The sequence below is a fragment of the Thamnophis elegans genome, chromosome Z, assembly GCF_009769535.1.
Source record: "Thamnophis elegans isolate rThaEle1 chromosome Z, rThaEle1.pri, whole genome shotgun sequence".
In the NCBI taxonomy this organism is placed as follows: domain Eukaryota; kingdom Metazoa; phylum Chordata; class Lepidosauria; order Squamata; family Colubridae; genus Thamnophis; species Thamnophis elegans.
This window is the reverse complement of record NC_045558.1, coordinates 113165333-113182465: the sequence shown is the minus strand read 5'-3', so window position 1 is coordinate 113182465 and position 17133 is coordinate 113165333. Positions and strand designations below refer to the sequence as shown.

At 39.3% G+C, this 17133-nt stretch overlaps 1 protein-coding gene across 3 annotated transcripts in view; it reads left to right on the top strand.

The window, feature by feature from the left end:
• The window catches only part of NDRG2 (NDRG family member 2), a 43476-nt gene that overhangs the window by 13622 nt on the left and 12721 nt on the right, over positions 1 to 17133 (top strand). For all 3 annotated transcript variants that reach the window (XM_032235284.1, XM_032235283.1, XM_032235285.1), the window contains exons 3-8: positions 9607 to 9712; positions 11729 to 11849; positions 11948 to 12010; positions 12951 to 13011; positions 15134 to 15220; positions 16679 to 16735. In XM_032235284.1, the coding sequence (XP_032091175.1) occupies positions 9607 to 9712; positions 11729 to 11849; positions 11948 to 12010; positions 12951 to 13011; positions 15134 to 15220; positions 16679 to 16735 (495 nt within the window). The remainder of the gene's footprint in view (positions 1 to 9606; positions 9713 to 11728; positions 11850 to 11947; positions 12011 to 12950; positions 13012 to 15133; positions 15221 to 16678; positions 16736 to 17133) is intronic.

The following is a 17133-nucleotide window of genomic DNA, read 5'->3' as shown; positions in this document are numbered from 1 at the left end:
ATATAAATTAGTTATCTGCCTATAGGCTTCAACATATGTTGGCTGTTTAATTGCAGAAAATATGGATTGGAGAGAGTCATCCGAGCCTGATGTTTGAATGTTGTTAGCAGGCTTTCTTTGCTACATCTTTTCTCCTTTTCCGTGAATGCTATTTTTATTATTACAAAATGTCAGGGGAAAAGACATCCTCTTTAGAAAGGTTGAGCTTTCCAAAGACTCCATCTCTGATGTCATACTCTAGCAAGCCAATCAGGAAATTATAATCTGGTATCGCATTCCCTAACAACCAGTGACTGTATGGCAAAGATGCTGAATATTTTTCACAAACAATGCTATTGTCCAAAAATAGTTACATGGGAATGGCATTTTTAAGAGAGGGGATATGATTAATTCTATTTAGGCATCTCAATGTGAGGGCACTAGATGTTTTATGGTGCATTTGAATAGTATCAGACATGAAAGGTTTGTCACACATTGTAAAATCATGAATGTGATGCTATATAATATTGGATGAGGTTTAAAATTATCACAGTATTGTTATAAACAATAGCCATATATAATAATTGCTTATACGTGCTGTTACAAAGGAAACCTGTTTGGAATCACCAACTTTTTATTTCTTAGTTCAGTTTCAAGCCTTTTTTTTTTTAGTTCCATGGCACCTATACAACTACTAAAGGTACAGGAGTAGCCCCATTTCTGGGGGGAAACACCACATATACCTAGACATCCTACTAATTCTAAGTAAAGCAATTTAGCTATTAGGAGAAATATTTAACATAAGAATTAGCACCACTCACTCCCAGCAGTGGTTCTTGAATGCAGGGCATCACCATAATTAATAATAGCAGATGTTCCCAATATGTCATGGGACATGGAGTTAGGAGAACAGTTAGTGCAGACATACAGCTTGCCCAGAAAAAAAAACAAAGACAGCTGTGTTGGTTCAGGAGAGAAAAAATAAAAGTCCAAAATCCATACAAGCAGGGCATCAAAAACTATGCAAGCTTTTGAATTCGCCAAAACTTTACACCAGGCAAGGTGCTACAAAGACAACAGCTTAAAGATAGAATGCATTGTATTTTTATGTGCAGCTGGTCTGTAGTCATACAAGCTTCACAAAGAATGAAAACAAGCAGGTTTTCCTCTTTGCCAATGACAAGCATTTGGCCTCAATTGAGCAAGTTGTTAAAAAACATAAACTGGAACACACAAATTCTTGTATCCATATGCTGCAGCTCTACAGTGCAACTGCTTTCTAATGAACTTATTTGCTGCTTGCAATCCATGCTGGTTTTTTTTTTAAGGATGCCAACGAATGACAAAAAGCCTGCACGTTCTGCTTCTTCCTCCCCCCCCCCATAACTGATTCTTCTTCCTCTTACTTGTTACCTCCTTGCCCCCTGTCTGTCTCTTCCCCTCCCCCCTTTTCTGTGTTCTAGGATGCTGAACTGGTAACAGCCAAACTTCTACAGGAATATGGCCAGGTAATACTACCATGCCATCCTTTCCATTTTACTCAGAAGTGCCTTCCCCTCCTCCCTTTGGCTTGCAGGAGTTTCTAACTTCAGAAGAAGTCAAAGAGTCAGTCTGTGTCCATTCTTTCTAATCTTCTCCCTCAATTGAACAAAATGGATAGAGGTAGACCCAGTATTACAACTATCACCTGCTTTCTTGAAGGAGGAATTGCAAAAGTCTATCTTTCTCTTGCCTGATATTTGCAAAGAAGGAGAAAATTGTTGTCAGATAGATAAATTGTAATGACTGATTCTCCACAAGGAGAGAGAAAGTGAGGAAGATGTAACCGGGGGTTTTCCTCCTTATTTGTACTGGAAGAGAGAAGTGCAACCCGTCTGGGTAAACTCAACAAAAGCAGTGACTTCTTTGTTCAGCAGGAGATATTCCTGGAACAGAGATTACAAATCAGGAACATTTTTAGAGCAGTCACTTTTTTTTCTGGCAAGACACTTTTGCAAAAGAGCCAACAACAAGGTTTTCCGCGTAGCTTTGTCTTTGTGCTAAGAAAATGGCTTTACGCTCCGTCAAATCAATATTATCTGTTCCAAAGATGGGCAAACCATTTGGGAGGTCTGCGTTGGTGATTGCTTGGTTTTTAACCAGACCAAAAATGGTAACTGAAGGGAAATTATCCACTGCAAGCTATCATGCATCATAGACTGGGAGATACGGAGTTCACAGATTAGTTGCCATCAACCCAAGATGAGCCCAGAGCGTAAATCTTTTATATGAATAATAAATAAATAGAAAACTCTAATCTCTGTCTCTAAACTGTAACAGAATTAAAGACCTAGGTGTCAAACAATTATCCTGCTTTGTAATTGAGGCATATGAAAGTAAATGGATAAGCAGCGAACATGAGGTTAACTATTGCAGGGACTGTTTTTACAAAGTTTTATCATATTTCCTACCATTTATGCTATTTAAACCCAAATCTCTCGGTCTTGGCTGGTTCAAATATCACACTTGGCATAATGTTGCTTATTAGTTTTGGCATAGATTGTCATGTAAACCCAGCCATTGAGGTTTATAAGCTATGATTTATGGTTTAGTGTGAAGTGTGAATCTAGCTATTAGTGGCTTGTTTTGCAAAACATGGCTTACCACACTTTTCTAAGCTATCCACAGACTGATAACAGTTCTCTATGGTTTCAAATGAGGCTTTCCATCCAAGAGATTCAAAGTCCTCCTTTAGTCCATGTAGTTGCCATACCATAAGATTTCCCTTTCCCCCAAATTGACCCATTTTTGCATTATACAAGAGCCTTGCCAGACAAACAAAACTGAAGTAACAACTCTTCACAGAAATCTTAGCTTTAAGCAGCCTGTTTTTTATTTGCTGTTGCCACATAGCATAAGGTAATCCTCGAATTACGGTAAGCACGGTGGTTTTTAAGTGCATCATGCTCAATTTTATGTCCTTTATGCCGTGATTAAGCAAATTACTGTATTTATAAACCATTAACTAAATTTGACTTCCCCCACTGACTTTGCTTATTGGAAGCCAGCTGGGAAGGTCGCATAGGTTGATCACATGATCCTGGGACACTGTAACCCATTGTAAATCCATGCTGTTTACAGCATGGATTTAGGCCAAGTGTCTAAATTTGATCACATGACTATGGGCATGTCTGAAAGCCTGAAGCATGAGGTCAGCTGTAACTCACTTTTTAAAACTAATGATATTAAGTCACAAAATCTCTGTGCTTTGTTCTAATTAAAGCATTTCAATTACTGGCCATCTATTTATTCGCCAGAGAATATGAAGTTAACTTCCTTGTTTTGTGGTATGATCTTACGTAGTACCACGAATTTCAACCCTAGCAGCCTTCCTCATCATTGGGGTGGCCAAATGTTCCAAACATCCTTGCTTTTGTGTGGTGGCAGCAACTTAAGCTGTGGGCACCAGCACGAGACTATGTTAATCACTTCCCTTTATCCAGGGGTGGGTTTCTCGCCCCGTTCCAACCGGATCGGTTGGAACGAGGCCGGTGGCGTCCTCGCGCACGCACGCGGCGCGCGCGTCCTCGCGCACGCACGCGGCGCGCGCGTCCTCGCGCACGCACGCGCATGCATACTAGCGTCTGCGCGATGCTCCAGCTGCTCCTGGAGGATCGCGCAGGCGTTCTGTGCATGCGTGGAAGCGCAAAATTCAAAAAAACCGGGTAAGGAGCGGGCGCGGGTGTGCGGGGGGGGGGGGGGGGCTTCGCCGTTCCCGGAAGTTACTTACTTCCGGGTTCGGCGACCAACCGGATCGCAGGGACCGGTGCGATCCGGTCGAAACCCAGCCCTGCCTTTATCCCTAAATATTAAGCAGCTTTGAAAAGCATAGGAGCAGACTGTTTATCAATCCATTGGCAATCCTGTTGCAACATCATGCACCTGTTGAAATGCCTGCCTGTCATGCACCTAAAAAGATAATTGCTTAGTCATGAACCCACTTGACCAGACTAAAGTTATCATGTGGGCTCTCTTGCCCCATGTTTACAATAGGAATATTTATATACAGGGTTACAGTATGGTTATATGACACAGCAGATATTTTTTTTAAAAAGAAGACGAGAAAACCTACCCTGTTTCCCCGAAAATAAGACCTCCACGGATAATGAGTTCAATCGGGCTTTTGAGTGCATGTGCTAAAATAAGCCATCCCCTGAAACTAAGCCGTTCCCAAAAATATTGCAACACAGCAGCAGCCATGAGGTGACCACGCTCACTGCCTCCTGCACCTCAAAAATAATAAGACACACACACACACACACACATACACACACACACACGAAAATAAGGCCAAGTGCTTATTTCGGGAGTCAAAAGAAAATACCGCATTTTTCAGAGTATAAGACGCACCCTTTTCCCTCAGAAAAGAGGCTGAAAATCTGGGTGCGTCTTATACACTGAATACAGCATTTTTTGCCTCCCAAACCCCGCCCCCTTCACCAAAATGGCTGTGCATAGCCTTTAGGAGGCTTTTAGAGTGCTCCTGGGGACCGAGGAGGGCAGAAATGAGTGAAAAATAGACTGGTTTTTTGCTCAATTTCCCCCCCCCCCAGCCCCCAGGAGCACTCTATAAGCCTCCTAAAGGCTATGTAAAAAATGGGCCATTTTGGGGAGGTCTGCAGAGTGCAAAAACTTTTTTTAATTTGCCTCTTCAAAATCTTGGTGCATCTTATACTCTGGTGAGTTTTATACTCTAAAAAATATGGTAAGACCCTGTCTTATTTTTGGGGAAACACAGTACTTTAGATACCAATTTTTGATTTCTCTTTCTTGTTGCAAAAGTTTTATTACATCATCTAACCTCCTGTTAGGTGAGCCGAGCCCATGCTCCAAACCAGAAGAGTGAGCTTTAGACCCTTGGCAGCAGCAGCTTTACAAGCAAATGCTTATTGCTTTGAACTGCTTGGCCCTTTTACATTTGCATTCCATCCCCTGAACTTGTGGGTGAATCCAGGAGACTTGGCCCCCAAGCTTACCAGCTGTTCAAGTCCTGTTCAGTCAGCTGCACATTTAGTTTTATTTATCATTCCCTCAGACAATAATTTTTTTGCTGCTGAGAGCTAGCAAAAAAACAAAAAAAAATAGAGTGATAGCAATTTCATTTTTGGTTTGGAGACAAAGCAAATAATTAGCAAATCTAAGCATGTATATTACAAACCATCCAAAACAGCTGAACCGAGAACTAAGCCTATTTGGGAGCTTCAGAATATTACCAGCTAGTGGGGAATTGGGGGGGGGGGGGACTGAGGAAACAATTAAAGAGGGTGGAGAAAACTATTGTTTGGATGGGGAGGGGAGGGGAAAATACAGCACAAAATTTGAATTTATCTCCCATCCCTTTCGTTTTAACTATGATGATACTGTGCAAGAAGTCGGTTATGGCCTCCCTCTAAGATGGCAACGAAGCTCAGTGTTGGCTTTGGGTATTTACTTAGGACCAGCCTTCCATTCTGAAGAGAAGTACAGGAACAAGCCAAGCCAAACAGGGTTACTGCTGTGGCACTCTTTTAATTCTCTCCCCCTCCCCCCATGTTTCAAAGATTGTCATTTGAAAAGAGCTCTTGGGAAACTCGGTTACCCCTTGGATAGGCAGAGGCATCCTCAGAGGAAGGAGGGAGGGGTAGGTAGGCTATAAAAAAAGTCAGAACCACACAGTTGTGGCTATCTTGACCTTTTTTGGTTTGCTCTGTGGGCATCCCTATGGGTAGAATCAAATAATTTAGGCAACCTCAGCAGTGCTTGCTAGCAAAACTGGATGCATTCTTTTGCCTCTTCTGATGCTTGTTTTAGCAAAGGAAGGTGAATGAAGGAGAGACTGTTAGAATTGCAAAAGACCATCTTCTGCTATGGAGACATAGGGCCTTTACTAGCCTCACCAATTTTGCCTATCTATCTGGCTTTTCTATTTGTGGGGAAGTGGCTTCTTTGGACCTGATGAACCCAGGCAGAAAGGCTGCCAAGGGATCTGCCAAACTGTCATCAGCTCTGAGGCTACTCCTCTAGAATTGCTACAAAAGTAATAAAAACTACAAGGATAAAGCAGGATGCAGGAGAGGCTATAAAACAATCCAAGATTAGATTACACTTCAGGCCTCTAACAGTAGCTGATGTAAGGCATCCAAAGAAAGGCAGAAGAAATAACTTTGTAATTACTCATGTCAACATGGAGCGGTTTTCACCTGTTACTTAAATGACTGCTAACCCTAAGACAAAACTGCTTGAAGAGATGCACATTTTCACAGGCCATCAAGTGGGAAGGGGCCTCTTGTAGACAGAGTGTTAGAACTGCAACTTTTCTCATTGCTACACATTGTGGATTCCATCTTTTATCTCTTGACCATTTTTGTTCAAGCTAAAGGAACAACTGACCCATCAAAAGGAACACTATTGACATATTTTTAAAAGTCCCAGCATGGTGTGGGGGTAGTCTGCTTGTAATGAATATTGTTATGTGCCTTTGTGGGTTGTGTTATAGATATAAGCATACAGACTCCACACTTTGATCTTCTCTTATGTTGAACAAACTGTGCTCCGGGGCACCGTTAAGTGCCAACACGAGAAAGTTGTCTATGTAGCCAAATTAAATAAAATTGCTGTTTATTACCATATCAAGTAGGAACTGTAGACCATTTTAGAAGGTTCAGAACATGCTTATACATCTTATTAGAAAATGGCCAAATATACTGGGTTGGGCCAAATATACAAATGTTCTTCTCTTGGATATTCAATTATTTGGAATTAATAATGGAATAATTATAATTAAGATATGTGGTTGTTCTCCTCCAACACAAATCCATCCAAAAAATGGATAAAGATTGCTTATGTATGCAATAATTAAGATACAACAAACCTCACAACCCACAATGCATAAGTAGGGATCTATTTGGCTTGATGGAACTATGCTCAGGTATTCAATACTTATAATAATAACCATTATTTTCTGGGAATTCATGCCTCCTGCCAATTTATCTCTTTTCTTTGAATAGGTTGGAGTGAGCTGAGTCAACAGAGAATTTCAATTTATATTTCTTCAGTCAATCCAACACTTTATCCACTACATAAGATCCTACTAAAAAAGAGGAAGGAAAAAGCTAGTTAGTTAGCCAGCCATAATACACATTACAGGTAGTCCTTGACTTTTGACCACAATTGGACCCAACATTTCTATTGTTAAGTGAGACATTTGTAAGGTGAATTTTGCCCCATTTTACGACCTTTCTTTCCACAGGTGCTAAGTGAATCACTGCAGTTGATAAGTTAGTAGCCCTGTTGTTAAGTGAATCTGGCTTCCCCATTGACTTTGCTTGTCAGAAGGTCGCAAAAGGTGATCACATGACCTTGGGTCAGAGCAATGGACATAAATATGAACTGGTTGCAAAGCATCTGAATTTGATCACGGGGGTGCTGCAAAGGTGAACTGTGAAAAACAGTCATAAGTAGCAATTTTCAGTGTCTTTGTAACTAATCGAACTATTGTAAATACAGGACTACTTGTTCACATTGTGTTTCATTTGGGAGCTTCCCCAAGGTTATTCATCTGAATCCATGAGTTCCCACTCCTTTTTTTTTTTTTTCATTTTGTGATCCCCTTCCTCATGATTACATCTAAACTGGCTACCTGTCTTCTGAACTGCTTTCTTCATTTCCCACTTTCCCTCCTTTTCTTGCATTGTGTTATTTTGGTTCTGGAAAGAAATGTCTCTGGGTGCCAAATGTCACAGCCCTTCCCTGTTTCTCTAGTTGCTTTTGAACACATTGAGCTCGCTTGTGTGCCATCAGAGAAAAATCTTAGCAGGAAGGGCTGGGAGAATAAACAATGAAGTTAAGGCAAAACAAAACAGAACTTGATTGTTTTTCATTATTGACCCAAGTCCTTCTCCAGGCATTATGAAAACTACAAGGTGGAAATAGTCTTTTCTCCAAGATGAATTGAGCACTTGTTCTGAAATGTGGTAGAAGAGACAACATTAACATTACGGTAGACAAGTACCAAGCAAGACTTGCTCTGAAAGTCACACTTTCTAACCTGCCAAGTTCTTCAGTGCAGAGTGTATTCAAGATAGGCTTTACAGTTACAGATTATATTTATATATTACAAATTTAATATTTATATTGAAGAGTGAAAACTGGCATAAGGATGTTGAGCTGAACTCCAAGTAGGAATAAGCAGAAAACGAACTATCAGGAACCATAAAACTTAATAACAAGTATGATTTTTTTAACAATAATATCCTAAAGGTGGAAATCCCTCCATCCTAAAGTTGTTGAGGTTGAGAATTGCTTTTTTAAAATGTCAAAATAGAGATATATACAGCTACAGTATTGATGTAGTTGTTTTCAGTGAGGATACAATAATAAAGTAAGGGCTTTTGGAACCAAGGTTCCATCCCTTAAATGGATATATAGATGGTGAGAAGGAAGCAGGAAGAAAAATACCAGTTTTTCAGCTGCCTGGTAGGTAACAGGACGATGTAGCTCATAGAATGGAAAAAATGCTGTCTTTTACAGGCTGTTCTCAACTTACAACTACAATTGAGCCCAAAATTTCTGTTCCTAAGTTGAGACAGTTGTTTTGCCCCATTTTACAGCCTTCTTTGCCCCAGTTATTAAGTGAATCATTGCAGTTGTTAAGTTAGCAATATGGTTGTTAAGTAAATCTGATTTCCCCTTTGACTTTGCGTGTCAGAATGTCATAAAAGCTAACCGCATGACTCCAGGACACTGCAATTGTCATTAATATGAGTCAGTTGCCAAGCATGTGAATTTTGATCAGGTGACCATGGGGATGCTGTAATGGTTATAAGTGTTAAAAACAGTCCTAAGTCACTTTTTTCAGTGCCATTGTAACTTTGAACAGTCACTAAATAAACTGTTGTAAGTTGAGGACTACCTGTATCTGTGCTATGAGACTTTCCCTTCAACACAAGATGTTTTAAAAATTAAACTTTTAATTAAAGATACAGAAATATTCCATGATGAGTTATTTTGCTTTTTTCCCCTAGCAATTTAACTAGACTGAACAAGTGGAAAGAGGCAGGTGTTATATGGATAAGCAAAATACATTTTGCAAAATAAGCTAATTAATCTGCAAAAGTCAGGAATTTATTTTTTACATTTGTGTACAGTAATGGTTTATTTTAATGCAGGCACTATATTTACCTAGCCTCACATACATAACTGACATGACCCTGAGTAATGTTTGAACTTCTGCCAGTTCTGTGTTGTCTTTTGGCTGCAAAGGACTTTTTGCCCCAGCATGTTGTTTGGGCTTTTTATATGGAAAAGCTGTTGGTGATGCTGAGCTCCATAGGAACAAATTTTTGTTTGTGTGTATAAATGCATACAAGCTTCATTTACATAGAATTTGGAGAATCCTAATTTGTTTGATACCACATTGCAGAGTGTGTGCTTGTGAACATACAGAGTTTTCCCAAATACTTGAAGATGTTGCCTGAAGGTCTCACCAACCCTCACAATTTAACTTCTCTTTCTATGAATTCAGGGTTATCCTCATTGCAATTACTCACACAGGCCTAGGTCTTTGCAATCTTTCATTTGTTCATCTTAGTCTTTCTTCTTCTTCTACAGAAACACACAGTGGAGACACCTTATGGGGTTGTGACCATCACCATCCATGGAACACCCAAGCCCAAACGTCCAGCTATCCTCACCTATCATGATGTGGGACAAAATCGTAAGACCAGAATATCCATTTGATTGAGGGCTGAGGGTGATGGGAAACCAGAAGTTTCACGGTTAACATAATTCACCAAGAAGTATATAGAACTTCAGTAAAACTCATGCAGCCTTAAAAAGATCTTATTGTTCTGGAAAAATCCCAAGAATTTCTCATTTGGCAAGGTCAGAAACTTATGTATGTGTATACATGCAGTGCTGACTTTGTGTTTTATTAAAAGCTCAACTAAATCACAATTCCAAGTGATAGCTGAGAGAAAGGAATGGAAATGGAAAACAAATTCTTTTGCCATTTATAACCACATATTGACATGACCTATATATACAAACACAAATGTATATCTGAATTATTACAAATTGGGGAATTGGAACAATTTTTTTTGTCAGTGCTATTGTTAAAGAACTGGGATTTAGAGGCCCTTGGTGGCAAGTTGCAATTTGACCTGCCAGATTAAACTATGAAACCTAGGCTGCAAACATACAGGGAGGGAGGGAGGGAAGGAAGGAAGGCTGGCTCTGTAGTCTTAAGTGAGATTATTGTGCTTTCCTCTTATCTATGGATAATGTTCTATTTTCTTCTGCCTTCTGTCTCTATTCTCACTCGGAGAAACCTACCTCTGCCACTATGAATAACGGTAACACTCCAGATCTCCAACTCTGACTGCTTGATGATCTTTGAATGAAGATATTAGGCAGATAATCCTGAGTCTGCCTCCTGCATGCCTCTCCAAAGCTATTTTCTTTACTGCACACTTCAAAAATTCATCCAATAGCATGCAGTAAAATATGAAGATATTAAGGAAAAAGAATGAAATTCTGCCGGTTGAATTTTCCCCTTAGTTATCACTCCCTATCTTAGCAGCTAATTTTCCATCCTCCTTCTTCCAACTGCTAGAAGAAATTAGCCACTTAATAAAAGAGGTAAACAGGAGACAAAGGAAGGAAACGAGCTGTTCTTTCTCTACCGTACATAATATTTTTATTCCGTCTGGCTATTTCTGCTTATGGGTTAGGAAATGTTCAACTTCCCAGCACAGGTTTGTTTGGAACAGTTATCATCAGGGCAAGTTTAATGTGGAGTCAAACGTGGAGTTCTCTCTTTGGAAACAATAATGTTGTCTCTCATAGTTTGTTGCGAGAATTACATGTACATTTTTATATTATTTATAGCCTTCCTTCCACAATCAAAGAGTTTAAATCATCACAAAATGTGTTTGCTGATTTATTGAGGGTTTGGGGGCCTTTCATAGTTTCCACTCAAAATTAGGAATACTGGATCTGAGTTGCAAAAGACCAGATAGTCACTAAGTGGCAGAAAAGAATTAATTTTTGTTGTCCTAAGCAAAAGTGCAATTCTAAGTAAAAAAGAAAGCACCAATTCCATACCAATTTTCTTCAGTACAATACCATGTGTTGGGATCTCTCTTAAAATTCAATTGCACCATTTCTAGAAGACTTCAAGTTTAGAAAATGTTGCTTCATCACAAAAATACTTATTTTTTGCAATTTAAAAATGTATTTACCCTTTAAAGTTAAGATTCCAAATTCAAACTCTTAATACACTATTTTTAAAATATTTTTCTATTTTCAGTATGATTTACAGGCTGTTCTGCATTTCTCCCTCCACCCATTTGGTTGAATTTTCCCTTTAGGGCTTCCCTCCTTCAGGTTTTTCTTACATGGAGGCATGGAAGGTGCCTAATTCATATTTACCTAATCTTCCGAATGTTTTTCTTTCTTGTGAGATGTGTTTGTGGCAAATACTGGAGCCCTTTACATATTTCCTCAATGTTGCTGAATACAGGAGGATATATTTCTCAATAAACATGCAAAGGGTTGCCTTGCGAAGCAAAATATCACAAAACACATTGATTGGCACCCAGGAAACTATGGCTACTTCCCAGTAGGGTTGTCCCTGTTTTATTAGACCTTGCCCGTCTGATGGCATGACCACTTGCCCTTCTGCAGCCTGACACCCCCTTCTTCTGTCTCCTCATCCCCACCCCCACCCCAGATCATTCGTGCTTCGACACTCTCTTCCACTATGAGGACATGCAAGAGATCATAAAGAACTTCGTGGTGATACATGTGGACGCACCTGGCATGGAGGAGGGGGCCCCGGCCTTCCCTCTGGGGTGAGCCTTGCAGCCCCCGTTCCTGCCCCACCCGCAGCGTTGAGTGCGAAGGGGATCAAGCTGTCTAATACAGCCCCTATTCTCTCCTCCCATTCTAGGTATCAGTATCCTTCTTTGGACCAGCTGGCTGACATGATCCCCTGCATCTTGCAATATGTCAAGTGAGTCTGAAGAGGATGATATGACGTGTACCTGTTAGGATAGGGAAGGAAGTCTTGCTTTGAATTTGATTCCAATATGCTTCTTTGGAGGACGTGAAACTGAAAACATAATACCTGTCTACAGCTATCTAAAGCAGTCATGTCTTAATATTCTGTCTTCTTATCTGAGATTGCATAGCAGCTGCAAAGGGCAACTGAATAATCTTAGGAAAAAAGGTGGCTGCTTTAAAAAGCTGAAGACACATGCTCCGTTCATTCTTTGAGGCATTGCAAAGCCCTACCAACTGGTATTTTACTGCTTGTGAAATGTAGTTAGAGTAATTCATTAGAAGATGGTTTTAAAACCTGATGATTGATTACTGACTAAGTTGTCATGATGAGGCCCATATCTAAATGGGTATTTAAAGTTTGAGTAATTACACTTATAAATAAGACTACAGTTTAATTTTTCTTAACACAGGATTATTTTTTTAAAAACTGTGATAAGTCTGTTTTAGCCCTTATGTTATAGCTGTATATTTCAGAACGACTGAAACTAAACCAAATAAATGGGTATCTGAAGTAGCAAAAAAACATCAACAACAACTTGCAGCCATGAAGTTTCTCAGGCTGTAGATGCCAACCCTTATTATGTAAAGAAATAAATATAGACAATGGAGAAGAGGGAGGGAGGGAGGGAGGGAGGGAGGGAGGGAGGGAGGGAGAGAGAGAGAGAGAGAGAGAGAGAGAGAGAGAGAGAGAGAAATGTAAACAGTAGCACTAAAATTACACAAGGTGAAAAACGCAACCTGTGACATTTCAAACTGCAAATACTAAAAAAAGTACAACATCAGCAAGTTGAAAACAAATTTTGGAAACTATTTCTCTACCTGAACCTCAAGGCTATCAAGGCAGTCCCTGTTCCACTGCCCTTTTGCAACCTCTTTTTTCCTTTCCACAGCTTCACCAGCATCATTGGAATTGGAGTTGGAGCTGGAGCATATATCTTGGCACGCTATAGTGTAAGTGCAATGGGACCTAGCATCTGTCATGCAGGCAAACATGCTCTGCATGCCAAAGGGGCATGGTCAGATCCTTAAGTCAGGGTGACTTGATCATCTCTGAAAGTCACAAGCAAATCAGCCCTCTGAGTAGCTGGCTTCTGGGTTCCTGACTATAACAGGACTAAGGGGGGAGGGGTGGCAATTCACAGTGAGATTTTAGTTGTGTGAGCTATGTGGTATTCAGATGGGCCATCAAGAGATGACTCTCCAATTATCTTTCATGTTCTCCTTGAGCTAGCATGCGTAATTTCCCACTCTAAAAGAAAATACAGCAATTATTTGAGATAGAGTACATATTGAGTATATGAAACTAGGTTGCCCAAGGCCTAGTTTGATTCACTTAACACTGCCTCCTCTATACATAAATGTTGTTGCAATAAAACAGTGTCATTCTAGTGTTTAAGACTTTGATAATTGGCATGCGTATTGGGGAGAAAATAGAAAAAAATAATCTAGTTGAAGAATTTCCCCTGCCAAAACCAAAAAGCAGAAAAAGACTAGCGTTCTATCATGGGTGCTTCATCTTCTGTCTCAAATTGCTTCTGTTGACTGATAATAACATATCTTCTGCTAAACATCTGTATCATTTTGAGACTTAAGGAAGTTTGATTATTATGTAACACATTCCTTGGTAGACTTATTTTCCTTTCTCCATCTCCTTTAATACGTTTTTTAAAACTTGCTTAGTTTTCTATGATGACCCAAATCATCATAACCAAAGCTACCTTTTCTAAACTGGCAACCACACTGCATCCTGTGTGGTTGTAGTCTACTGTAGGTACTGTACGGTAACTACCGTACACTTTCTGTGAAGTAAACCAATAGTGCTTTCCTTTGTCTATGCTGAATCTTCAATTGATCTGTTTCGATAAGGAATCCCACATGGTCCCATGACAGTGGAAGAATATTTCCATTTCCCCTTGTTGTTTTTAATATAGTGGCCTTGGGTGTAGTGTAATGGCTCAGTAGTTAAGACATTGGGCTTCTCGGCTGGAAAGTCAACAGCCCAGGTTTGAGAACTGAGCGTTGTGCAATGGGGTAACTGCCCACCTTCATCTAGCTCCTGCCCACCTGATAGTTCGAAAACATGCAAATGCTAGTAGATAAATAGGTACCATCTTAGTGGGGAGAAAACAATGATTTGCAATGTCATGCTGTGACCACAGAAATGTCTTCAGACAGCACTGGGTCAACAGCCTTGAAACAGAGATGAGCAATACTCTCTTTAGTCAGCAATGACTAGCAGAGTAAAATCCGCAGGGACTCTTTGTTTTCATTTTTTCCTTTTGTTGTTTTTAATTTGGTAAAAAACTGCTCTTCTCTGCCAGTTGTCTCCCCCATTGCCCACCCCACATTGTCCCCAACACCCTAGCCCAGAAATATATTGATGCGTCATCAAATATTTTGAATTATAATTCCCAGTGTCCTGCTGATGGAAGTTAGGGTTTCAAACCATTGGAACATGCTAAACTATATAACTGTAAAGTGCTGGAGGAAACAAGAGATTCAGGCAGTTCAAATGAGTATAAAGATTTCTTGCAAGCTTAACCTATCCACAAGAATCTGAACAACTGACTGTTATGGGAAATGCAGGAAAGAAGATAGGCATTCAAGGTGGGCTGGACTTAGATCTCACGTGGACACACAGAGACTCATGATTTATGATGTGTTTGAATCCTCCCTTGGGCTTGCCCTGGTCATCTCCTACAATAAACCAGCTTTAACCTTGGCATATAAAAAATGTATTTCACACCACTAATCATTCTAGTGACTTTTCTTGTCAACTCAGGCCTTTTGGTGAGCTTATGGTTCAACATAGAAATTGGATTAATTCAATAATGAGTTAAGCATGTTATGTGAACATAACCAGTGTACATTGAAGTTTGGACATAGATATGAACCATGAAAATTGAATGGTATATCTCTTTCTATAGTCTTCCACTTCTGTATATTTTGGCCAGGTCTGAAAATATACATGAGGAATGTGATGAATTATCCTAAAGTATGCTTGAGCTGTGTCGTTGCAGTTAAAGTATCATAATGGTTATGCTTATTTCTGTTTGTTCCTATTTTCCCACAGCTCTCACATGCAGACACTGTGGAGGGGTTGGTTCTGATCAACATTGACCCCAATGCCAAGGGTTGGATGGATTGGGCTGCTCATAAGGTAAGACTGAGGAAGATGCTCATCACTGTGTGGCAACAAACTGCACACAGGGCTCTGTTATAGCAAGTAATTAAAGTGCCCATCCGTGCTTGATTTGAAGCAATGAATGGCAACTTATTCCTCCCAAGATCTTTGCACTTTGTTTTCAATTTTCCATTTATTCTCTAAAAGGTTTAATTATTTTGTCCAAGATCTGAAACACCTATATGTTTGTCTGTCATACTTTTGCTAAAAATTATGGTAACAGTACAACCATCAGTACAACATGTTGGCCATATAGCTTCAACAGAAAATCAGCAATTGCTCATGTGTATGTGTCACTTCACTGCTGAGATTTAAAGACTAAAAATAGTTTATTGTTTTCACATTGGGATATATTGATAGGTGGGGTGGAGACTTTAGAATATTTCATCAAGTAATAGGAAACTCCCAACTCTTCCAGTTTTTAAGTTAAGCCATTTAAATGCTCATCTCTGACTCTCCATAACAGTTTCTTGGTGAATTTAAATACAGAGTTGGTTTAAATACATGCAAACAAAATTGGCACATTTCTCATACATACTTCATTATTTCTTAAATCTAAAAAAAAATCAATTTCCCTTCCAAAAAAGCAAAACACTTAAAATTTAGGCAAATTAACCATACATTATTCTGATCTTGTTTTCCAACTTTTTGAGAGAGAGAGAGAGAAAGAAAGAGAGAGAGAGAGAGAGAGACAGAAAAAAAAAAGATTAGAAAGTACAGAAGTGTAAAATATCTAAAGGACAACTTCTATATTGCAGGAATTTCAAAAGTAATTCAAAGGTACAACAAAATACAGTTTGCATATATTCAAAAGCACCTTTTCTGTGGTACATTGCATACTGTCAGGATCAACCTTTAAATTATTCTTGAAGCAAGATGGGTGGCATATAAATTAAACAAAAAATATCTAAGCTTGAGCACTGTTTAAGCTGTGGAGGCATAAGTCAATGATTCTAATTTCAAAGACCTTCACCTTTTCCTTTTGTACAAGTAGTCCTTGACTTATAGCAGTTCATTTAGTGACTGTTCAAAGTTACAACAGCACTAAAAAAGTGACTTATGAGCATTTTTCACACTTATAACCATTGCCACATCCCTGTGGTCATGTGATTTACATTTAGATGCTTGACAACTGACTCACATTTATAATGGTTGCAGTGTCCTAGAACTATGATCCCCTTTTGCCACCTTCTGAAAAGGCAAGTCACTTAACAACTGTGTTGCTAATTTAACAACTGCAATGATTCACTTAACAAATGCAGCAAGAAAAGTCATAAAATGGGGCAAAACTCACCTAACAAATTTCTCACTTAGCAACATAAATTCTAGGCTCAATTGTGGTCATAAGTTGAGGACTACCTGTACAGATATCAGTTTTACCCTTTCAGAATAATGCTTGTCTGTCCTCTAATCATATTCTGTTTTTTTCGTAAGCTTACCGGCCTCACCTCCTCCATTTCTGAGATGATCCTAGGACATCTCTTCAGCCAGGTAAGCCTGAGCAGTAGGAGAAGAAAGAAATGATGGGTGGTACATAAAGAAGCAAAATAAGATAGATAGTCTCACTTCATTTCCAGCTCTCTGGTAATACTAGGACAGGCTTTTTAAGAAATGCATGTTTTGAACTATGGTACTTTACTTCAAAAGTTAATGTAGCTTCTAATGTAGCTATGCTAACTGGCAATTTGAATGATTCTTGGAGAACAATAAGAAACAAGAAAATAATTCCTATTTTTTGAAAGCAGGCTAGTACTATTTACTTTACAATAGTGTTTTTCAATTGTGGCAAGATGTGTGGACTTCAACTCCTGCTGAAGTTGAAATCCATACATCTCTAAAGTTGCCAAGACTGAGAAACAATGCTTTAGAAGTTTAGTTTTTTTTTCTAT